The 24,327-nt window shown below is 43.0% G+C and overlaps 1 protein-coding gene across 1 annotated transcript in view; it reads left to right on the top strand.

Moving 5' to 3' along the window:
* The first annotated feature begins 9,743 nt into the window (after positions 1 to 9,743).
* USP24 (ubiquitin specific peptidase 24) overlaps positions 9,744 to 24,327 on the top strand; it is a 61,358-nt gene continuing 46,774 nt past the window's right edge. The window contains exons 1-3 of the mRNA XM_062497240.1: positions 9,744 to 10,049; positions 22,041 to 22,206; positions 23,178 to 23,245. Of these exons, the coding sequence (XP_062353224.1) occupies positions 9,744 to 10,049; positions 22,041 to 22,206; positions 23,178 to 23,245 (540 nt within the window). The remainder of the gene's footprint in view (positions 10,050 to 22,040; positions 22,207 to 23,177; positions 23,246 to 24,327) is intronic.

The raw sequence follows: 24,327 nt of genomic DNA, 5'->3' as shown, positions 1-24,327 counted from the left end.
ATCAATAAGCCTTCATGTGGAAAGGTAAAAGACAATCAGATGCACTAACAATCCTGCTACATTAATCTTGCTTTTCAGGAAACTGCATGCTTTAAAAGGTGAGGCCACTTGCAGCTTGTAGGAGAGGAATAATAGAAGCAAATGGCTGTATCTACTTTCAGAAGAGTTTTTGAGAAGTGCAGATACTAACTCCTGCATGCCTGTGACTGGACTGCTCCAGGAAAAAGGCCATTCCCTCCTGCACACCAGGCTGAATGTGCTCCAGAAAGGAAGAGCAGAAGTAAGTGAAGGCTAAGGCTGGATGCAGCCTAGGAGAGAGCTGAGTGTGTTTGCTGTGTAGAAGGAGCAGAGAACAGGAGAGGGGGCTGTACAGCAGGAAAAGTGCTTCTCTCTGCCCTGGAGATGGGAGATCCCACTGGAACAGACAGAGCTAGTGGGGAAACAGCATACTGCTTCTCCATTTCCTCATCTGCCCCCAGAAATCCACCCTGTCCTATAGGCAATGCTGAGGCTCACAAGTGGTGGATTATTTCCAGCTCTGCCACTAACCTCCTTTGCAGTACTGGACAGATTCTCCCCTCCTGGTGAGGGTTACTCTTAAATCAGAGCACGAGCTAGAGATGTAGACTCTCCCTGCACATTTACAAATAGCTCACCTACACATTTCACAGGAGGGCAAATGCCAATAAGCAGCTTTAATGGCAGCCCCTACAATGACAATGGCAGCAGCAAAAACACCTTTCTCCAGCGTGTCCTTTCTTCCCACATCCATCATACTAATAGGGACAATTAAAAACTGGGAGAAGCCCCAGGACACTGACAGTTAGTGACTATAGGCCAGGGCTGAAACAAAGTCAAGGATCAGTAGTTACAAGTTTGTGAAACAGGCTGGGCAAGTCATGAACTGAGCACACAAATGACACCTCAGGTCCTCACCTCATCCTCCCCACAAGCCTGGACCAAATCTCACACATTTTCTGCAACACACTGTGGCCCTTCTCCTGCCCACGCAGCAGCAGAGCTTTTAACTTGACAAACAGTTTGGCATAGATCACAGCATGGAGGAGAGAAGAGGTTTCAAGGCATAAACAAAACAAGCCCAACCTGGCCTGGTGGAAGCAGAGCAATTCATCACTGTTAAATCTGGCCAGGAGCAGCACGCCATGGTCAGGACTCCCAGCTTTTGGGACGTGCTGCAGATCAGGGCTGTGCCACTTGGCTGGACCCCACGAGCAGAAAAACACAGAGCCACAGCCACAGCCTTCCCTGTGCACGACCTAGTGCAGCAAACACTTCTGGCTGGCTGTCTGTCCTCCACCCTACAGCACAGCCAAGGCCCACCCCTGCGTGCAGGGACAAAATGAATTGGAGCACTGATGTGCAACCACATCAGCAGGAATGTGCTTGTTATGCTGGAGTTTCTGCCCCAAATCCTACAAGCCAGCAAGGTCTTGCTAGGTTATCTGGTAAGAACCATCTCCAGCAGAACCAACTCAGGTGCTGCTATTGATTTCTTCCAGCATTACTATGAATTTAGCTGATTTTAAGCAAATACATTTTAATTTATTGTGCATTTCTGTCATTGCCTATTTGCCACTCTAAAAATTAAAAAAAAAAAATTAAATTACATTTTAAAAAAACAAACAGTAAAACACAGAAAGCTCTTTCAGTCCTTCAGCACACTGAGCACCTTTCTTCCACTGGGGTCTCTAGCTTTGACAGAACCAGCCTCTAATTAAACTAGATCTAGCCTGGCCAGCAAAAGGGGACTTCTGCTGGAAGACAGGATTCAGGACTGCTCAGTAACATTAGGATTTACAGACTGGTCAGAGCCCACAGCATCAGGTGCTTTAAGGATGAAATAAACAGGCTCTGCTCCATAGGTTTTTAAAAGCAGCAGCTAAATGCAGCAGGGAGAAGCAAGGGAATAATTAACCATATAATTATACCACCATGTAGTGTCTGATGGAAATTGCCATCTTGAAGCAAACTGATTTCTGCCATGATTATTTGTGGGCTGAGGGAAATAGGACTTTTATTTCACGCTTTCAAGAAAAAGCCTGGATGTACTTGTGAGAGCAGCATGCAGGCAGCAGAGATTGCAGCTTTTGGGGAGGGCTGATGGCCCTGCACAGTGTAATGAAGAATTGAAAAACAAGAAAAGCTGTTGCTGCAGTTCAGGAACAGATCAAAGGCCGGGAGCACCCCAGGAGTGAAAAGAGCAGATGATAACAGGGTACAGTAACAGGGCTGATACATGGGTGCGACTCAGCCCTGAAGCACCTTGCTGGTGCAGATAGGGAGACTGGGAATGAGTCACTGACAGATCAAATGCCTTGTAAATGGGACAACACTGTTCGTGCCAGCAGGCAGATGAGGAAGGAGAAATCCAAGGCTTTAGGCTCTCACGGCCTTGAAAAACCTCTTTGTGCTTCTGAAGAATTAAGCCGTGTGATGGAACCAAAAGTATTCACGTGCTTCATGTGAGACCCACCTTAAGATCCTGAAGTCCTGAGGTCTCTCACTGGCATGGGACAGCTGCTGCCTCACACCCAGAGCTGAGTCCCAGTTCCAGCTGCCCTTCAGCCAGCACTTCATAATCTGCACAAAATGTCAGAATTTGCCTGAATGAGAAATGGAGAAATCCGGTGAAATTGCAGCTGAAGCAACGATAATGTTAAAAACATTCAAAAAGGGAAAGAGGTTCTTCCATCACAGCCCCTCTGCCTAAATACCTCCAGATTTTTAGTCAGGATAATGGTTTTCACCTCTCTCACCTCCAAACTCCTGCTGGTGCCAAGCAGCTGCAGTGTTCTAGTACAATATCCTGGCAGCAGGAGCACAACTTCGGGTTTCCAAATCACTGAGGGCACATAAGGTGGTATTTTGACCAAGAGGCAGAGGTGCACTTTAACAGCAGGAGAGGGTTAGGGACCAGACTTTGTATCAACCATTTTTTGGTGTTGATTCATGCCCAGCAACACACAGGCTCATACTGTTATGGAACTAAGTAAAATAAAAAGTAAAAGGCACCAGATCTGTAAAATGGTTTCCATTTTGTGATTCTCTCCCTCAGACTCCTTCCAACTTATTCTGTGTTTCACTAATTAGAGCTTAAACAAAATCCTGCAGCTTCACAGACTTGTTCCTCAAGCTTCAGTGCAGAATTTAAACAATGAGAAACTGAAGAAGCAGGTCTCGCTTTAAAGGTCAGCACCTAATTCAGAAGTAATCTGCAGAGGGCAAGAAGCCAGCAAGGAGTTCCCTGTTCTATCACATTGCAGCACGTTTCAGTGTACACCAGGGAAACGCCAACTGCTTTTGTTCCTGGATATCAGATACACACACGCTGCAGAGAACAGCCTTCACCCTCACAAAATGTCACTACAGGCTCTGTCACCACAGCACACACCCTTAGCTAGACTGAGGGAGTCTTTGAGTATATCCCATCAGAGCTGGATTTGCTGTGTTGTTTTCTACCTGCCTAAACAGTCTTCATGCTGTTCCCCACCACAGTCAATCTGTGTTTGCAGTGGTTCCATGCTCCTAGTCGCAGCTCTACTGATTGTAAGACTGCAAAGTCTGTATGTGTTGTGCTGGTATCACAACAGCCAGGACATTCACAGTGTCACACGTGTGTTAACATCACTGCCTCTGTGACAGCACTGAGGGATCCCTGCAAGGGGACCAGCAAGCAAGGCTGGGACAACTCGAGCACAAAACAAAAGCATCTGAAGGCTACGCTGTACAACTGTGTGGTACCTCACAGACTTGTTCAGTGCCACAAGAAGTGGCTGTTTCACTTCTAAAATGTCTCTGCCTGGGCTCATCCCTGCACAAACAGGGCTTTACAGTCAACTATGACATCAAGTTTCCTCAGCTAACTTGGCTGCAGGAGAGAGTGAGCATCCAAGTGCCTGCCCCTGAGTGGGTATCTCCAGGTGCTGCTGCAGCTTGACACTGAATATCCTGTTTGTATCATTTCTCCCCTTCACCAGCAGCTCAGCCAGAGCCTCTCCAGCATCAGAAATAATTCTGTCCTTGCAGTCCATGCGTAACTGAGCTCACATGTCAACACATCATTTATTTAAAATGACGGTAAAGGACTGTAACCAATACAGGGAGAGAAATTATTTTTTAAAGAAGCGATTTTACCTACAACCACACATTAAAAATGGATTAGTCATAACTGCAGGTTTTTTTCAGGGCTCTGTTCCAAATCTGACTCTATTGAATGGCTTCACTCTGCACTTCTGTATCTGAGTGCTTTCAGCTTGTTTTAAAGTTCAGCCTTAACTTTCATTTCCCACAGGCTGCGAAGCTTGTTTCAGGAAGAAGGAACAACCTCCTTGCAGTTGTTTCATTTTGCAGCCCAGACCTGTGGAGATGTGTTGCAAGAACCACTAGATGGTCTGAGCTGGAAACAAACCCACACAGTGAAGCAGAGGGAGCAGACCTGCTCAGCCCCTGGAGTCAGCTGTTCTCTCCTTTCAGCCCTGTTTCCCTTAACATACTGTTCCGCTCTTTCCACGCTCACGTCATGCTGTTTCCATTCAAGGGAAACAGTATGAAACTTCATTTTTGTATTCAGGAGGCCAGCGGGTACCCAGCTTCTGCTGCAGGAAAACCGTCATGGTTCAGCTCCAGCTCCCTTTGGATGCTGGAATAACAACAGGGACAAACTTGCTGGAGGACACACAGCAACACCACAAGATCTGTTCACTTTCTTTCCCTTTCAGCCCCACGATGGTTTGTAGCTGTTGCAAACATGTTGAGGAGTTAATGGTATCCATCCATCCCCCAAAAGGCTTGTTAGATGCCCATCTTAAAAGCTGTGTGTTTGAGCTAAATATTGTAATCATGATTACAAGTGTGCATGAGTCCCAGCTTGAAACCACAGGAAGCTGCCTCTTTGCAAATCATTGCTGACAGCAGGCGAAGCCTTGGCGGCTGCCCCAGCTCAGATCTCCTTTCTCGATGGACAAAAGCTGTGAAGGCAGCAAAAATTCCTACTATAGACAAAGCCTAGAAGAGTGTTGTAGGAATCTGTCAGCTGGTGCTTGTGAACAGACTCACTTCCTATGCTTGCTAAAATCTGTTTTGAGTGAGGCTGCACAGCTACCTGAGGAGTCAAAAGCATCTGTGCATCTACTTTCTTATTCCTCATTGCAGCTGTACCTTGGAGGGGGGTTATGATACTTTGAACCTCTCTGCTAAAAGCAGCCAAACACAATTCATCAATATCTACATATAAGAAATGTGACTTTCAGTAACTCAGGGGGATTTTTACTATCTAGTTCCCAAGGCACTTCCTTAAAATCCACCTATTATGTTAAGCTATAAATAAACTAGAAACAGGAAACTGGAAGAGACTGGGTGGGACAAGAAACACAAGGAAGGAAGGAAGGAAGGAAGGAAATATAAAAAAATTCAGAAAACCTGGATTAATTATTTGCAATACTATACAAATACTTGGTTCTTCAATATCCCAGATATTCTTTCTTCAGGTAGTAAAGATATCCCTTGCCCCAACAGGCAGCTACACTAAACAGCAAGTACCTTCCCATCCGAAATATAAGATTAGGGAGACCTCTGTAAACATTATTTACAAATGTTCCTCTTGTCAGTGTTTGGTATCTTTAGGGGTACAGGGACAAGACATTTCTCCCCAGCAAGTTACCCTCTTGCCTCCAGCAGGTGACGAGATTTCCTGCAAGACACCAATTCCTCTGCTATCTCTTTAGTTAATCTAATTCAAGTCTACAAAAAAAGGATTTACCCTGCAGCCTGTGGAGAGTGTTTCTGTTCATCTTGCAGACAGGATAGAAGCCCCTTCTTAAAACCCTGAGATCCAACTTTATCAGCATCCTAAACCATTAACATCAGTCAGAAAAAGAATGTTCTTCTCTTCCAAACAAGGGATGTTGGATTCATCCAGGCTCACACACACTCCTCACTCATTCAACAACTGCAAAGGAGTATTTTCTAGCTACTGTAGCCCCAGTTTTCATACAACTCCTCCTGTGCTTATGCACTGTAGAGTGGTAGAATCCTGTCATTAAATTTCATTCTGATTTCCCATATTTAGCCATTATTTATAAACAGCAAATTTTAACTCATGGTAAGCTTCCATCAGTAATATATTCCTATAGTACCTTGAACAAAATAGGAGAAAGACACTCTTTTATGCTGAGTAAAACACACATGAAATTGAAGATTTGGTGGCAAGACAATGAACTTTAGGTCCCTTCTATAATAATCCGAGTATTTATATAACAATCATGGCTAGGACAGTACAACAAAGAGGGATACAAAATCAGAGTGGCACTGGTGTTTTCCAAGTACGTGGGATTTTGGCTGGAATTTCCCAACAGCTGTAAACAACAAGGAAACCTCCAAGTTCAATAAGGCAGAGTCACTTCTTGGATTGGCTGTGAGCGTATGTTCCACCAGAACAATAGAGTTGTTTCTCTTTGAGGGGAAACACTGCATTCACAGTTTAAATAGCAAAAGATCTGTAAACATGGGATTGTCTTTTAACTATGGAGAAAAGCATAAAAGCATTCTCATTAAAAAGACAAATTATTCAAACACACCCACTGTAACACTGCTGCCAAAGTCAGCACAATTCTCCATCACACTCTGTTTTTATTCTACCTGGCCATACCACGACCAACCCAAAAAGCCAGGTTCGATGTCACAGCACAACCACTTACCAAAACAGTGGTTTCTGTTCAAAAGTCTTTTTTCTGTAACACAGAGATTTCTCATGTCAGACATGCCTCAGGATACACGACATGATGCAGTCAGTAGAAAGTAATTACCTTCCACATGGTAAGGCAATCAAATAACTTATAACTGTGTTTAATATCTAACTGGCAGGCACAAACTCCAAGTTATTTAAAGGCAGATCTTGGTGATATTTGTGTCTCCCCCCCACCTTCAGTTTATTTCCTTCCCTTTTCTCCTTGCAGCTCCTGGTGCCCCACAGAGAATCACTCACTGTTCCCTTTCGTTGTTCTCAGACAAGTTTGCTCTGCTTCTCCCTGCAACTTTTCTAGACATGGCAATGCATGAAAAGCATTTGCAAACTGGGACTTCCAGGCTGAATAACATCTAGAAAAGGATGCACCCATTCCTTCACTAAGCTGGAATGTGTGATCTTGTCCTTCAAGCAGTCTCAAGAGAGGTGCTGTCAGTGGAGTCTGTAAGAAAGTATTTGAGGACCAGCACCCGTCACTGCCGTCACTGTCAGTTATGTTGAGCTGTTGTGTCCAAGTGTTATTCTCTCCTACTGGTAAATTCAAATTCCCCCCCAACTGCTTTCAGGACATCTGAGCAGTAGCAATTTAATGGCGAAGTATCCTCTTCTTCCTTTGTCACTTGGGATTACAGTTAGTTCCTCCATCACTTGTGTAGTTTTCATTGATTAGCTCAGCACAAATTTACAGAGGCACTTCCTTGAAATAATTCTAAAAGCAATAATGACATCTAATAAATTTCTTACTTTTTTCTATGAACTTTTTTTTGCATTAGTAGGGGAAAATTATGCCAACTGATTTCATCAGGCTGTGAGGATTAAACAATCATTTATAATACCCTTTAAAAATGAGAAAGTGTCATTTAAATGTTAGTCACATGAGTAAGCAGTGAGTCAATATTCTGCATATTAACTGAATGCATTTGAAGTGCTGGAGTTTTTCTGAAGCCTGCCAAGATTGAGCCATAACAATTTTTTATAGCTGGAGATCAGACTGAATAAAAGACCTTCCTAAGATCCAGAAGGTGCAGATCACAGTCATATAGACATTATCTCCATTCCACTGAATGTCAGCTTAGAGAAAACAAAAAAATCAAAAAGGATTGAGCAAGATGAAGGAGCTGTGATTACTTTTCAGGAAAGTAAATAAGGAAAATGAGATCATTGGTGCCATACTGCAATCTAAAAATTAATCCAAAATCTGCCAGTCCAGACTGATCCATTAGTTTGTCTCTTTCAAAGACCAACACCAAGCTCTGAAAGTTCTTGTTGGAGACCTACATGCTGCTTGTGTCCCCTACAATTGAAACTTTCCTTTATGCTGAATATGATTTGCATCTGAGACATCAGAGAGGGGTTTCTGGATTCCTAACTCCAGTCACTCACTGCTAACACAAAAGAGTTTGCCTGAAAACATGAGCCTCCAAAACCAAATGTTTATATGCAGATACCAGCACTGATCTTGACAAATCTTTTATCTGTTTCCTCCTTCCTCCTCTTCTCTGGACAGAGAAAATACATTGTTACAATGAAGTAATAAATTTTGCTTGGGAGAGTGCCAGGAGATCCAGATCTGCTGACTTCTGTGCAGTACAAGAGTTCACGAAGCGTGTTAAAGGAATACATAAACCTTCTGCTTTGGGCACTAGATTTTTTTTTTGTCATGATTGTACTCTGCTTCGTTGTGTATATAACATAGAATGGTTGGGGTTGGAAGGTACTTTAAAGATCATCTAGATCAAACCCCAACCACCTTTCACTACCCCGGGTTGCTTCAAGCCCTGTCCAACGTGGCCATGGACACTTCCAAGGATGGGGCAGCCACAGCTTCCCTGGACAACCTGTGCCATGGCCTCCCCACTCTGAATTTCCTCCTAATATAATATGCTTAAATGAATGTAATTCCAGTAACTCCACGATGTGCTCCCGGGAGCCAAAGCATCCTCCCATCACTTCCACTCCACTCCAGGGGCAGGAGCCGTCGGCCGGGGCCGGGAATTCTCTTGGCCACAGAACCGACCCCATTCCCTCAGCCAAGGGCGCAGCTGTCCCCGCCAGCCCCGCCGCTCGCTCCCGTCCCCAAACTCCACGGGCTGCGCTTCGCCGCGCCGGCCGCGCCCCGCCGGCCCCTGCCCACGGGTGGGAGCCCTCATGAACGGCGGCACTACCGGCAGCGGCAGCGGCCCGGGAATGGCAGCCTCTCCCGGGTTGCCCGCCCCCGGCAGCCCGTCAGACACCGCCGTGTCCCGGCGCCGGTCCCCGTCCTGATCCCGATCGAGGTCCCGGTCCGCACGCCAATCCTGGGTCCGGATCCCAATCCACAACCTCGTCTCAGTTCCCATCCCCGGTCCCGATCCCGGTCTACATCGTCGTTCCCATCCCTAGTTCCCCTACCCGTTTCCATCCCTATCTCCGGTCCAGTTCCCGTTCCCGTCCCTATTCCCATCTCCATCCCCGTTCCCACCCGGTTGCGGTCCCGATCCCGATCCCGATCCCGATCCCGATCCCGATCCCGATCCCGGTCCCGGTCCCGGTCCCGGTCCCGGTCCCGGTCCCGGTCCCCATCCCCGGTCCCCATTCCCCTCCCCATCCCGGTCCGGTTCCCCGCTCCCCTCACGCGCCCACCCGGCCACGCCCCCTTCCCACGCCGGTCCATTCATCCCCCGCCTCCCCCGTCACGTGACGCGGGTCCGGCGGGCGCTCCCCGGCCTGGGCATCGCCGCCGCTTCCGGGCCGGGCCGGGCCGGGCCGGGGGCGGGGCCGGGGCGCGCGCGGGGAGGGGCGGGGCCGGGGCGGTGGCGGGAGGGGAGCGGCGCTCCCGGCAACATGGCGGCGCGCGGGGCGGGCAGCGCCTGAGCCCGGCGCTTCTCGGTCCGCGGGGGTTTTTTCCCCCCGGCCCCGGCCTCCTCTTTCTCCTCCTCCTCCTCCTTCTTCTCCTCCTTCTCCTCCTCCTGCTCCTCGTGCCCCGCTCCCCGGCGCGGCCATGGAGAGCGAGGAGGAGCAGCACATGACCACGCTGCTCTGCATGGGCTTCTCGGACGCGGCCGCCATCCGCAAGGCCCTGCGCCTGGCCAAGAACGACATCAATGAGGCCGTGGCGCTGCTCACCAACGAGCGGCCCGGCCTCCACTACGGCGGCTACGAGCCCATGGAGAGCGGGCACGGCCCGCCGGGCGGGCACGGCTCCCCCGCCGGCGGGCAGGGCCCCCGCGGCGGCGACGGGGACGGCGGAGGCGGCGGGGGCGGCTTCGACCCTCCGCCCGCCTACCATGAAGTGGTGGAGACCGAGGTGAGCTGCGGGCGGGTGGTCCCGGGGCGGTGGGAGCCACCAGCAGCCTCCCTGCTGGCGGGGCCCGGCGGGCGGGGGTCGGTCCGGGCATGGGGCCGGCGGGAGGTGCCCGGGTCCCTCCGTCACTGCCCGGGCCGGGGGCTCCTCGTCCCGCCGCGTTCCCTGCCTGCCGCGCGCTCCCGAGCCCGTTCCCTGCGATCGCTGCAAGGTGAAGCGCACCCAGGGTTTTCCTTGGCATTCCAGGAATGTGTGGCTACCGTAGGGCTCTGCTTTTCGCTCCCCCTCTTGTGCCTTCTTGCATAATCCCGGTGACTAAGGGCTGTCTATTTTTTTAACTGTTTGCACAATATGAAAGAAAGCGCAGTGAGGGTATGACTTTAAATCCAGCTTTATTTGGATAAGTTGACCGTAAGTTCTGAAATAGGAACGCAGCGAGGTCAAATGTTTTTCAGAACAGAGCTTAAACTCATAACTTAGGCCTGTGATGTAAAATAAAACTGAAGTAGATAGAAGTTCTGGACAATGTCAGCCTTTCCCAGGTTCTCCTTCCTCCTTGTTTACCTTTCTCTCTCTTCCATAGTCTTCCAGAACTCTGAACCCTTCAGCCAGCAGATACACTCCTAGTGCTCTCCTTGCTGTCTGGAACACTCTTGTAGTGCTTTCCTATAAAGCCTTCTCCTCCTCCTGGTCTTTTTCCCAAAACTTAGCAGTGTGCTCATAAGAAAAGAGCTGATTAGTAATGTCCAGTCTCTGGCACTCCTGGGGGTGAGAACAGCAGAAGGCCCCTCTGTGTGATACCACAGGACCACCTTGTGCAGTCTGTCTCAAGAAGTGGTTGAGAGCAGATGCTTAAGCATAAGAATAAGCATTAAGAATAAAATCGGGGAACCTCGTGCACTTTCCCAGGCTCCAGTGAAGACTATCCTGAGGGTTTTCTGTGCCAGAAAAGTGCTCCCTTTCTGTGCATGCATGTGTATGTGTCTATAAATACATTCATGAAGAGTCCATGGGCGTATCTGGTGCGTAACTACACTTGCACAGATCATCCGTATCCGTAGCCTCGGCATACTGACGTCCAGCCCTGTGGAATAAAGATAGGTGATCCTGCTCACTGACTTAACTGGGTTAGATGCTGAGCTTCTCTAAGCTGCTGATGTGGGCTCGTGGAGTAAGGTGATCCATGGCATGGCACGTGTGCCACGCAGAAGTGGAGCTGCTCTTTAACTTCCCTGACCAGAGTGCCAGGGAACTGTTTTCCAACCTTTCCTGTGAAGGACTGAGAGTGAATGAGGGGTTTTGTTGGCATTTGGGTTGGATGTAGCTATAGCTGGGACAGTCTGCCTTGTCAGTGTGACATTTCAAGAGAAGCTGTCAGTGTAAACTTCAGAGAAGCACTTTTATCCCTGCTCTTGTTCTCACTGCAAATGGCACTTTGACAACTCTCAGAGGATTCTCCCGCCCCCCATTATTTCATCCTGTATTTCTGATCAAATTTACTTACGCTTTATAATAGTTTCCTTTGCCACTCATGTTCTTGTTTGCTCTGACTTGCATTCTTTTTAACCCACAGGAGGGAAGTCAAAACATTTCAATGTAGGCAAATCACTGCACAGAGCAGGCATTTCAGAAGCATTGGGGTGTCTTGCTATATGAAACTTTATATAAATTTATACCACACTTTAGTAATTGGATTCATTTGCATATGAGCATCTGTCAACTCCTGGATGTGTGTACAAAACATGTAATAGAAGAGTTACATCTATAAAAGTCCTGTGATTGGAATTGTTGCCTGTGCATATTTGTCTAACACTGCAGTACAATTTAACACCTTTTGTCATACGTTTTATGAGGGGAGGAAGTTGATATATGATCAGTTCTTGTTTGTTTTTTTTTAATCATCAGCTGTAACCTAGCATTAAATTTAATAAGCTGCAGCTATTCTTTAAGTGGTTAATCAGTAATTAATCAGGTTAATCAGTAGTTTTCCATTCAGCAGAAGCTTATGGCATATGAAGCTGTACAGAAAGCCATTGCAGAAGCAACTATATTATTCATTGTAATCATACACATTATGGTGAAACATATTGTACCCCATGCTGTCTTGTGGTAATTCAGATGTTATTTCTGGTTTTCTTCCTCTCAGTATCATCTCTCTTTCTAACAGCTGAGTGTGTATTCCTCCTTCTCTTCATAATACCAGTCTTAACTTTTATTCAGTTGGGAGGAAGTGGTGTGTTAGATTTTTGGATTTTATATATCAGCAACAGGAGATAAATCACAGGAGGAGAATTCTTAGAAATTTTCCCCCGAGTAAAATGTTCCAGTCTAACACTCCATGAACAAAAGTTAGGATTAGATGTTATAATTTAAAAATAACAAGAATGCTTCAGTCATTCTTCAAGACATGTTTAACGGGTCTGTACTTTGAATTTACATGCTTTTTTTGGCTGAGCACACTTTAGCATGCATATAAGAATAGGTCTATGAATGATTAAACCCTTTACATTTTCCCTAATCAGTAATGAATCCATTATGTTTGCATGTGCTTATTTGGTCTCTATTACATAATGTTAAAATCTGTTCAGCATTCATGTGGATCAAAGAAAGGCTTGTCTAGTGGTTTTCTTTGAGAGGAGCACAGCAACCAGATACATATCATACTAGTTAAAACATGTTTTCCTTAGATAAGATTTTAAAAATCAGTGTGAATCCTCTTTCAGTGCTCCAGACTGCTGGTCTTCAGGACTGTCTGAAAGTGTTAAAGAAGCCTGAGTTTGGAGTAACTGGCGCAGAAGCAAGATAGCTGCTGTGAGCTGACCCAACATATACCCTGTGCTTTCTTTCTGTATGAGGCTTGAGGTGAAGATGTGCACAAATTTCAATTTCATGAGGTTAAAACTTCAGTTTCAGCAGACCAGTGTTCCCAATTGCTTCCGTTTTAGGTCAATAGCTGTGGTGTGCCTCTGGCTTTGATGCTGGTAGCATGACCACCCTTAACTCATCAAAAGGAAAAGGCCAGACTTGGAAATGGAAAGGGGGCTTCAGTTCATTTGTGCAGTCTTCTTGAAACAGCAGGAAATTCAGCTTGAGGTTTACAGCTGGTTGGAAGTTTTGCCCTTTGTAGCACCAAACCACACTGGTAGACAGAGGTCATCTGCTTTTCCAAGAGGTAACTTTGTGTGTTTGACATAACTTCTATGATTATGTCTGTCAACAGAAGTAAATCTTGCAATTTGGCAAGTGTGTGGGGTTTCTGTGTTTATTCCTTAGGCAACATGCAGATTGTCATGGTGTGATTCTGTGCTGAGGGAGGCTATGCTCATCTCTTCATCTGACTGACACATAAGCTGCTTTATGAACTGCTGCTAAATCCTTATAATTTAAGACAAGACTATAAATGAGTGTGATGACAACGTCTGTCAGTGTGTGTCCATGAATTGCCACAAGTGCCACAATTGCTGGCTTTAATGAGTTTGAGAGGAATGGGGTAGAGAAGAGGAGGTTAAACTAATGCAAAGATTGTGACCAAAGAACTTGAAATTGTGGGAAGGGGCAGATAAAAATATTAAACATATACCAATAGTTTGTATAACCTTCACTAAAACAATCTTAATTTGCTTTTAAAACAGCTTCTGAGAGCCATTACTGTGACCTTTTGGCTAAATTGTGATGAACAGATTATATTACCCCCCTGGCTATTCCTGTCCCCTTCAGCATGTGCTCTTTTGATTTATGTTTTTTTAGTTGAACTGGATCAAAAGCTCATACATGCCAGATTTTACTAGGTAAGGTTTATAATAAAACTTGCCCAAGATTGCTTTTGAGTTGCTGTTTGACTGCAAGAGAATGGATTTGGTGAAAAAACAGGCTGGCGACTGTAGTGTGTGCCAGTGCCAGGAACATTCTCACTAGTCATGCTGCAGAACTGTGGTGTTCAAACCCTACCTCTCCTCATTATTAAAGCTCAGGACTGAAAGCAGTTCTGCCACAGATGTGCTGCGTCACGGTGGGTGTGTACTTTAACCTCTGGTTTAGCTTTTAATGTGTAAAATGAGGATAATAGGGTGTGCTTTATTAGGAGAACCATGGACGTTTGGCTTGTGAAGTTCTTTGATCTTTGAATGGAAGGAGCTGTATTTATTTAAAGACAAAGAAGGTATTTAGCCTTCAAGCAAACGAGATGGATTTCACGCTACAATTCTGCGCATTTAGAGTCAGTCTTCTCTCTTGTAAGTGGTCTTGAGCTTTGCAAAAGTGAGTTTTTCTTGCATTCTGTGTGGAAATTTAACAGTGTGGCTTGTCTACGAATTGGCCTTGTAAAACAATTAAGCAATCAAATAAAGCTCTGTGTTGGATTCTGGCACTGGGTCCCTGGCTGGATGCCATCAGAATGTCAAGTGGAATTAGTGTTTTAGCACTCCTGGTTTTCAGCATCACTGTTTTCAAAAATGAGTGGCCCTGGTGTGGAACCTCTTTCTATATTCTGATTCCATTAACACTTCCTTGAAAGCATTTGAAAGAAAATACTCTGGGTTTCATTCTTGATATAACAGACTAATAGAGATGCTACATGGAGTTAGGGAAGTAGGGGTGATACTGAGAGGTGCATCTGGTTAATTTTAAATGTAAGTTTTGTTTTGAATAACTCACGAAGTCATTATCACTTAACGTGATCATTAGGGTAATTGCTGGATTGAGAGGAGCACTCTAATTACTAGTTCATTGGTGAAGATGATGCCTGCAGGGTCAGTGAAGGTGGGACACAGCTCTGTACAGCCAAATTCTCAGCTGGGCAGGAAGTGTCTCTGGTATAATGTCATCTGGAAGCATTTTTTGGTCATCTTCCCAGTTTACAGTGCTATTCTGTGGCAGCTGTTTAATAAGGAAGTGAAATACTGAGGAAGAATGAGAATAAAAACAAATTAGCCAGTGTTAGAAGTTAATTCCAGCAAATCATTTGGATTGCTTTTGGATTAAGGAACAGTAGCTCTTTGTATGAGGAGGGTGAAGAGGAAGTGCCTGTTTCTTTTGTAAGCTTTTATTTTGAAAAAAGCCATGTATGTGTGCTGCTGTAGGAATGGTCTTTGGTATATATGTTTCAGGGGCCAAATTAAAAATTAATTTTAAAAGCCAATGTTCCCAGTGTTTCTTGCCACTTGATCTTCCTGCCACCGCTTTACAACGGTTCTGGCTTTTCTGATGCCAGATCAGAATGCCTCTTGAGAGGCATTTAAAGATTTTTTTCATATTAGTTCGTCACAATTTTGGAATTACACACTGTCAGAATCAGCTTCTTTGTGAGTTCTGGTTTCTGTTTCACTATACACCAGTAGAACAGAAGTATAGATGAGTGTTTAGTAGCATTATTGAATTAATTTTGCTTTCCAGAGCCTGACCTTTGGTCACTAAAATATTACAGTAACCACTTTATGTAGTGGTTCTGCAGAACTGCTCTATTAATTCCTGGTGTTTTGGCAAAGAGAGATACAAGTATTGACTTAATTTTAAGTACTGAAATGTTAAGCATTTGTGATTCATTGTTATATTGTTTTAAAGCACAATGTTTTATCTGATATCACACCAAGTTATTCTGAGTTATTTGGGAACAAGCATGAGGTTTTGTGCTTATGAAAACTCAAGGGCTGGGAGGAATACTGGTGTTGATTCCAAGTCTGGCTGTTTGTAGTTGCACTAATGGAGTAAATTTTTAAATATCTCCACAGACAATAGTGAGAACACATGGAAGATAAGTGTTTTCCTTGGTTCCTTATGAATGGCATTCCTAACAGTGTTTTCCATGACCTCTCCCTCACCTACAACTTATCAGACTTCAGAATATGTTGCCAAAAGTGGTTGTACTGAATCTCTTCCTCAGATTTCACTGAATACTGTGGTACTAGCAGCATAAAAGGGCAAAGAGGCTCCTTGTGTTTTTAAAGTTAAATGGAGGTTTTAATTCAAGTGCTATTTTTACGGAGCCTCAGTTGTTTTGTTTTGTTTTGCTGTGATGCTCAGGACTATGTTTATCTTTGAACAAGGAGGCAAGTACATCAGGGGGTAGGTATTGCCTAGTAACATCACACCATCACCCTGGAAATAAGGGAGAGAGTACAACCCATGTTTTCAGAAACTCTTGAGTTAATTCTCAGCTTGGCTGAATTTATTTTTATTTTTCAAATTCATGTAGTGTTCTTATTCCCAGTCTTACACAGTTCTTGGTTGTGAGAGATGGGAGGCAGAGGGAAGGTGGAACCACAGGGGTTTTGTGGTTATAGTTTGATATAATCCTTTACAGCTACTTAGTGTTTAGTCAAAATATGCATCCTTGGTGGTGTTCTTGTGCAACTCTAAGTTAAGGTCGATGTCTAAAACCATCTGTGAGAAAGTTCACTAAATAAATTGGGTTTTTCTTAGGGCATCTCTATGATGGAAGTCCAGATCAGCTTCAGTTAGGTGGAGTGTGTAAAGGGGGATTAGTTTTCCTGTAGTAGTAGATTGGTATCATTCTTTCATATTAGCACTACAAAATACTAGCATTTTTTTCTTGTGACAAGACTGCATTTGTTTGTGTAAAGTAGTCCATAGTAGAAATTTTAAGAGCTTCATTTCTATGAAAGAATAACAAAACATCTATGTATCTCACCAAGAAGCTTATGTTCTCTTAGCAGAACATAAACAACAAAATCATTCCTATCTGTTGCTACACTTATAATTTTTGCAACCAAATGTGTTTCTCTGGGTGAAAATTCAATGGTGAGATGCTATATCTCTTTAGGACTTAAAACAGTTTAAAACTGTGACAATGCTTTGCAATTAAATGTCTGTTTGTCAGTAAAACATTCAGGAATCACAGTGGGTTTTTTTATTACCAGACAAGAAGCATTATGTGGAAATTCCATACATGACACCATTTTTTGACTCTTACTAATACTGACATATTCTCAAGGGGATACCAAGCTTGCTCTTAGCAGTGTGGGTCCAGTGGAACAGGCAGCTAGGAAATACTCTCCAATTTTGTTCCCACATCTGCCACTTAACAAGAGCTGAAAGTTCTTTAACTGTTTGGAATACCAGTTTATAAAAAACAAATCGGTTACAGGTATGAAAATGTGACAATTTTTTTAAACATTCAGTAGCTTGTTCTTAATGTTTAAGTGCAAGGTGGTAGCTTTGAGTTATTTGAAAGGCTTTGAATTCTTACACTTGTGTTTCAGTTCTAGGTGACAATATCCTCCTTTTAGGGTTAATTAACAGAAAAAAGGTTTGACATCCAGGCTTGAAAGTAAAAGCTGCTTTAATCAGTAGTCTGGCAGGTGGAGGGACTGTCAGGTCATGACTTCAGGATTGATAGCTTCTCCCACAGATTGATGGGCACAGTACATCAGAGCAGAGAAATGCTCTGTTTTTATGGGTATCTGATATATTTCTCTCACCTTGCCTCCACCTGAGCACTGCAGTGCTCTGCAAACACTTGTGAGTGGTCCATGAGTGCTGTGGCAGAGGGGAGCATCCCTGCTGACACTTGGCAGCTGGAAAAGATGTGGCTTGGGAAAATTGATTTCTTTATGTTGGCTATGTCTGTGATAAAAACTGAAAGGTAGACCTAAAATTTTTATCTGGTAGTTCTGGCTTTAAGTATTTTTTTTCATTACTGCTTTGCAGAGCAGTTAAACTTTGTCCTGTTTGTAGGCACATAGAAACAAGGTTTTATGATTTTTTTTTTTTTTTTTGAACAATGCAGTGAAACTTCAAAAGCTGTTTTCTCGGCTATAAAATGATGGTTATTTTGTGAAAATTATTAGAGAGGCATGAGGTGGAGGTAACTGCTTGGTCTGCTGGTGTGTTAGGAAGTCTGATCCTGTTGCTTGTTGAAAGAAACGTGACTTTGGGGTTTTGTTTCCTAAGTTATACTGGATTCAAGAGTGTGGATGTGATTTAACTATGGTGATAATAGATCCTGTTGGTAGCCTCCTATCAAAATCAAATTAACGAATTTAAATTATAATTTCAATGTAATTTCATTACTAAAGCTGCCAATTAGAATCAAAACAAGTCTTAAACTCCTTGTTATTTTATGTGAAGTGACTGGTATGGGAACTGTCAGTAACTTTAGTTAAACAGTGTTTGATGAGTTAAGTAGCTGAATACTGCATGAATACATTTAGAAGCTTTAAACTGTGACCTTTTGGCAATTACAGTTAATTCATATTTCACTTTTTTTGCTAATCTTTGTTCTGTATTACTCTTCAATAGAAGGTTCTATGCTACAGATTTAAGCAATGTTTTATTGATCAGATGTTGAACAATTTTTTGTTTATTCAGCCTTGCAAGCAAATGTGGGAGGTCCCAGGTCCCCAGAGAGGGAATCTTGAATCAGTGCTTGAGCCTGTTCCTGTGAGGGTATTTCTCCTGGGAGCCTGTGTGTGTGTTTAGCCATAACTGTATTTTCACATCTTGAAAATAGGCCAGAAGAGCCAAGACTGTTAGAATGAGGGGATCTTCAGGGTTTTGTGCAATAAGAGATGTATCAGAAGGTGTGGAAAACTACATTAATGGTTTGTCAGTAAAAGTTTGTTGGTCTCAGTATTTCAGCTGCAGAAATAGTTGCAGATTTATGATGTTCACCATGACTTCCTACTGCAGAAAAGAGTGATTGTAACAGCCCTTTCAGACAGTTTATCTTTGGATGACCCACTGATTACCAGAAGTAGGATTAGGTGGTTTTTTTGCTTTTCGCTCTTCCATGGAAGAACATCCCAAGAAATCCTTATCATGTTGGGGGTCAGTCCAGTGCTAAGTCTGTTCAGCCAGAATTGCAGAGTCCTGATACAGATCTTCATCAACTGGCAGACACCATTCTGGTCACCTACTAGAGGGGAGGGAGATAGCTTTATGTATGTTTATTTATAAACAAGCAAACAAACCCCAAAGCCAAGATAAAGAAAACTACTTTTGGGGAGGCTGATATGGTCCTGTATCCTGTTTACTTTCATATATACCATAATTTTTCTTCAAATTTTTTAAATTTCCTCCACAGACCTTTGTCAGTAGAGTTTGCAGTGACACTTCCCGAGCTCCTCAGTTACAGAGGTTTGCAGATACGGGTTCAGGGCTGTGTTGCATTTGTGAATGTCAGCAGAGAAGTGAGTTCACCAGGCTGTGTTGCAGTGTTCAGATCTCCAGCCAATATAAGATGATGCAAGAACCGAGCTGATGTTTCACCTTGCTGCAGCAGCTGCTGGTAATAAATCCCTCACTTTAAAGAGCAGTGCCCAGCTTGATTTAAAAAATTGTGTGGGGAACAGTTTGGGCTTTTTCATGTGCAGAAAGATACTAATTATGAAAGAGCAGCAGTAAGTCTTTGAAGAGACTGTTTCGTGGAATAGATTTAAGAAACACAACTCAGTCTGCACTAATATAATGTGAACATAGCTGTAATCTCCCAGAAATGCAGAGTGTTAAATTTATTAATGGTTTGGAGGGAAAATTAGTTTTTAAACTGCCTGCTTGTGCGTTTTAGACTGTCACAGGTTTCACAGGAGCTCTGAAGCTATGTGAATGTGATCTGTTCTAAAATTAATAAATGAACTTGATACTTTCTGCACATGGTTTTAGTAGCAGAGCGCTGTCAAGCAAGGATCTTCATTGCCTCTAATTCCTGGAAAGTGCCAAAAGTGTGCTCCTTCAATGCAAATAGTTCCCATTATTATTAGGGCAGTATTCCAAATACCACACTCATTTTTTGTGTAACACCATCTTTTCACTGCACTGTTGGTAGACTCAATCTAGAAATAGTCCAGATGCGTTCTAAGCATAATTTATGATAATGTGGGAGCTGAATGTACAGTGAAGAACATGTATTATTTCACTTTCCATATGAATTTCTGTGTCATGGACCCTGGCAATCACTTGTGTGCAAACAGGTAACTAATGAGCAGCATTGCTTGGGTGCAGATGGGAAAGCAGAACAAGGAGTGGAGTTTTTCAGCTACAGCTGAAGGTCTGCATTGTTAATCTGCACCTCTTTAGAGACCAGTTGCTGTCACTGCATTTATTTAATGTGGACGCTTTCCTCCAGGGAATGCAGCAACTGTTGCTCTGTTTCTGTAACATTTGTTGAAATGTTGGCTACAATTTGGGGCTGAACTGTAGTCCCTGAACTCCCAGCGATTGGGTGTTGATGTGATATTCAGTCTGCCTTGATGTGATATTCAGTCTGCCTTTATTATACTAAAAATTCATTCCCGTTCTGTTATTGTGAGCCCTTTCTTTATAACTGAGCAATTGTTTTCTGTAGGAAATGGTTTTGTTTTCTGCATAGGTGTTCTTTACAGAAGCTGTATGATTAACAGTTTAATTCCTAAAAAATTACTTCCAAATAATTTTATTGTCTTTTCATGTAGACCTTCACACATCACTTCTCCAAAACCTGAAGAGTTTTAACAGGGCATGATTTGCTAGATGGGAATTGCATCAGGCTTCCATGCACAGTGCTGGATCAGGTGGCCACAGTTTCAGGAGTTGATATTCAGGTCTGCTAAAGTACAACTTCCCATAAAGACAAACGGAGGACTAAGTGTTTAGTAGGGAGTTGGAGAAAGGTGACACTTTATTTCCCAAGCAGCAATATGTGGGTTTTTTTCTAAGCAGTGTTCTGTTCCTGTAAATTGTCCTGCTGCTCTCCACAACATTAGTAAGTCCAGTCCACATGCTGTCCATGAACTTTAAAGGTTAAGCTCTGTACAATTGCTGTCCCCTTGGCTTGATAGTTTTGTACCATTATGGAAGTGAATGACACATTTACTTTTTTAAAGCAGGACTAATCCCACAAATAGCAAATACAGTGAGAGAGCTGGAAGCACACCTGTGTGCATACATTGATTTTGTTCTTGGTATACCATCTCCTTCAGTTCTTTCTTTTGGTTTATTCCTTTCTAATTGTTCCATTCACTTTCCTGACACTGTCTGGTTTTTACTTTCAAATATGTTTCCTGCTTATTCTTCCTCCCTCCATGTCCCTGGCTTCTTTCTCAGTGGGATCTTGTTACCATCACTGCTCTTGTTTTCCACTGTCTCCGTCAGTGGCTCCTGCTTGCTGCCAGGCCTGATCCAGACATTCTGTCCTTTCTCCTGATGGCTTTGCCTGCTGTTGTGGAGGCAGGGAAAGGTAGTCCATGTGAACTCTTTGGGTACCTGGCATCTATGGGAGGTTAAAAAATAAACAAAAGAAAATAAATGAATAACTTGTCTACTCTTTCTTTGGCACTGCTGAGGCAGTTACCTTGTATGGCACTTAGTGGAGAGCAGGGGGTAATTCTGTGTCCTGTACACAGAAATAGCTGCTCTTTAGTGCCACTAGCAAGGAAACCTGTAAAGCTTGGCTGCAGTCACCTGCTTGCCTTTTCCCAATTACCTTCCAGAATATTTGTCAGTACCTCATGATGACTTCAGGAGAAGGAAAATTACATTACCTTGTTGGACAACTATATTTGATGTAGATTTATCTTTAGGTTATTAGTCAGTAAAAGAAAATCTTGATGTACTGGAACAGTATCTGTATTTCTAATGTGATGGGGTGAAATGGACTTCCCTTGGAGTAAACTATTCCCATGTTCTACATGAGTTGTTGAACAGAGGATTAATGTGCAGATCTATGGAGATCTAAATTTGTATTTTACAGTCTCTCAGGGACTGGAAGTACTTATCACCTGGCTCTAGGATCTGATATGCTATGGAACAAGATTTGCTGCTTAAATAAGCTATTAGTTAACAATTAGTTATGTAAACATAGTACTTACCATCTACACTAAATACATCCAGGTATGTAATCCTTTCAGTTCAAATTGAAATATTAAATTCTGCTTGAAAAAACACAAGCAGCCTCAGGGTTGAGAATTTGACATGGTTGTTACAAGCACAGCTGCCTTTTCTAAACCTTTTAATTTGTCTAGGAAACTGTTTCACTTGCACTTTTTTTCCTTTCACTCACAGAAAAATGATGAAAATGGGAATTGCTCTGGTGAAGGGATTGAGTTCCCAACAACCAACTTGTATGAACTGGAGAGCAGAGTTTTGACAGATCACTGGTCCATACCCTACAAGCGGGAGGAGTCTCTAGGCAAGTGCCTAATTGCATCCACCTACCTGGCAAGATTGGGTAAGTTCCCTTTCACAATTACACAGATTACCTGTTCAGAGTGTCACTGACAGAATGCTGGGCAGTTGTGTCTTTCACTTTAATCTTGCTGCTGTTTACTTGCACCCTGCACAGCAATTACATCTCTGGGAAAGTGGTTAACAGTGAACTGTTCCACCTAATGCTGTAAAAAAAAAATTGATCTCTTCTTTCTCTCTAAAGTAATTTGTTTACTTACTTTTTTTTTTTTTTTTCAAAAAGCGGGACACATGTTTCTTTGTGTTCTAATAATTGTGAGAATTACATCTTTTCAGAGCTAAATTACTGACTCTTTTTTTCCTTGTGCTGGTTGTTTTCCATTCATAAAAGCGAGCTGTCCTCTCAATCCCTGCTGTACCATGCTTGTATAAGTGGTTGTTTTTCCCTGGTGAAATGCTTATATTGCCTTAGATCTGAATTTGACTCTTCTTATTTAGTACTTTGGCTGGGGTTTAGAGTGTTTGGAGGCACCACACCCAACAACTGGTGTATAATGAGAGTATAAGATAGTTTTTCAGTCATGCCTGATGGCAGACTAAAGGAATGTTGTAATCCCTTGGAAGAATAGAAGCTGTTAAGTGGTTCTGGTTTGCTTCTCTGTTTCCAATCTGTGTTAAAAGGCTGTGCTTTAATTTGGTTTTGGAGGGAGCCTGTGGGGCATCAGTAATGTATGAATTGTAAACTCTGAAGTTTACAAGTTACTTATGGTGCTAATAATGCTTGAAGAAGCTATAAAAGGTATTGGGAAATTAATTCTTAGTTCTGAAAGGCAGGTTCTTTCAAGTCATGCTTTTTGTGGCTTAAAAAGCATGCTAATTATGAAGGAACAGTAGCATGTTTACTACTGCTGGTTTGAGTTGGCGTTCCCTCAAATTTGCAACGAGGTCCCTGAGGTCATCTTTAAAAGGAATTTTTTAAAAATACTGTTAAAAAGCACTCTCTTTTCTGTAAAGGTCTTTCTGATTCCGATGAGAATTGCAAGAGGTTTATGGACAGATGCATGCCTGAAGCATTTAAAAAGGTAAGTAGGTACAGTAGGCCAATTTCAATGTTTCTTTGTGTTGTTTGTGGTGGAAATAGTGCTTCATAATCCAGACTTCAGGCAACTACTTAGGGTAGTTCTTAGATTAAAATCACACTGAAATTATTTTCCTAGATTAAAATAATAGAAATTTAAATTTAAATCATACCAGATTCCAATTCTGTAACTCTGGCCAACTTTAGCACCTAGCTTGCTTTTTTATTTTTTGTCTTTCATGAAGATTCCTGTAGTAATTACCAGAGCCCAAAGAGAGGTTTAAAGACCCTTGGATATGGCCACTGGTGGCAAGTTCATGGTCAGATTTCCATTAACCATTCTTTCTGTTATTTCTTTAGAGGGTTGCTAAATTCACAATCCATTTAGAATTTATCTTTCACCTCAGTTCTCTGTGCCATGTGTTTCTCTGGGCTCTTATGAATTTTCTCTGTAGACCTCCCCAGACTAATTGACTTCACACTATTCCATCTACTTTGAGTACTGCCTAAATTTCCTGCCCAGTTTTTAGAGCATATGTATAAAAACATATACATACCCTGTCCTGGTTTGAAGGACAGGTGTTTGCCAAGGGCTCTTATGAATTTTCTCTGTAGACCTCCCCAGACTAATTGACTTCACACTATTCCATCTACTTTGAGTACTGCCTAAATTTCCTGCCCAGTTTTTAGAGCATATGTATAAAAACATATACATACCCTTTTTAAAGTTACTCTGTCCTTTAGTTATCAGGGTACTAATCTTTTGTAAAACAGTTTTATATCACTTGGAATTTTTTTACATATGAAATAAACAATGTGGATTGTTCCTCCAGAAGGATAATCTGTAGAAATTAAATTCAGGATGTGCTGGATTACAGTTCGCTGAAATATTTACAGGAAACTCCATTAATGGTACAAAAAAGTGATTGTATTTAAGCTATTAAGTTTTTTATCTGCTTCTGTTCAGATGCAGCAGGAATTAAATGAAATTTGCAGATGGCAGCCGAGTGTCCTTTATAAACAGCCATGAAACCAGATATAAAGAACATGTTTCAGTAGGTGGAAGCAGCATTAAATACCTCTCTC

This window comes from Cinclus cinclus, chromosome 8, assembly GCF_963662255.1.
Source record: "Cinclus cinclus chromosome 8, bCinCin1.1, whole genome shotgun sequence".
In the NCBI taxonomy this organism is placed as follows: domain Eukaryota; kingdom Metazoa; phylum Chordata; class Aves; order Passeriformes; family Cinclidae; genus Cinclus; species Cinclus cinclus.
Note: the sequence above shows the minus strand (reverse complement) of the source record. Positions and strands in the feature narration are given on the sequence as shown.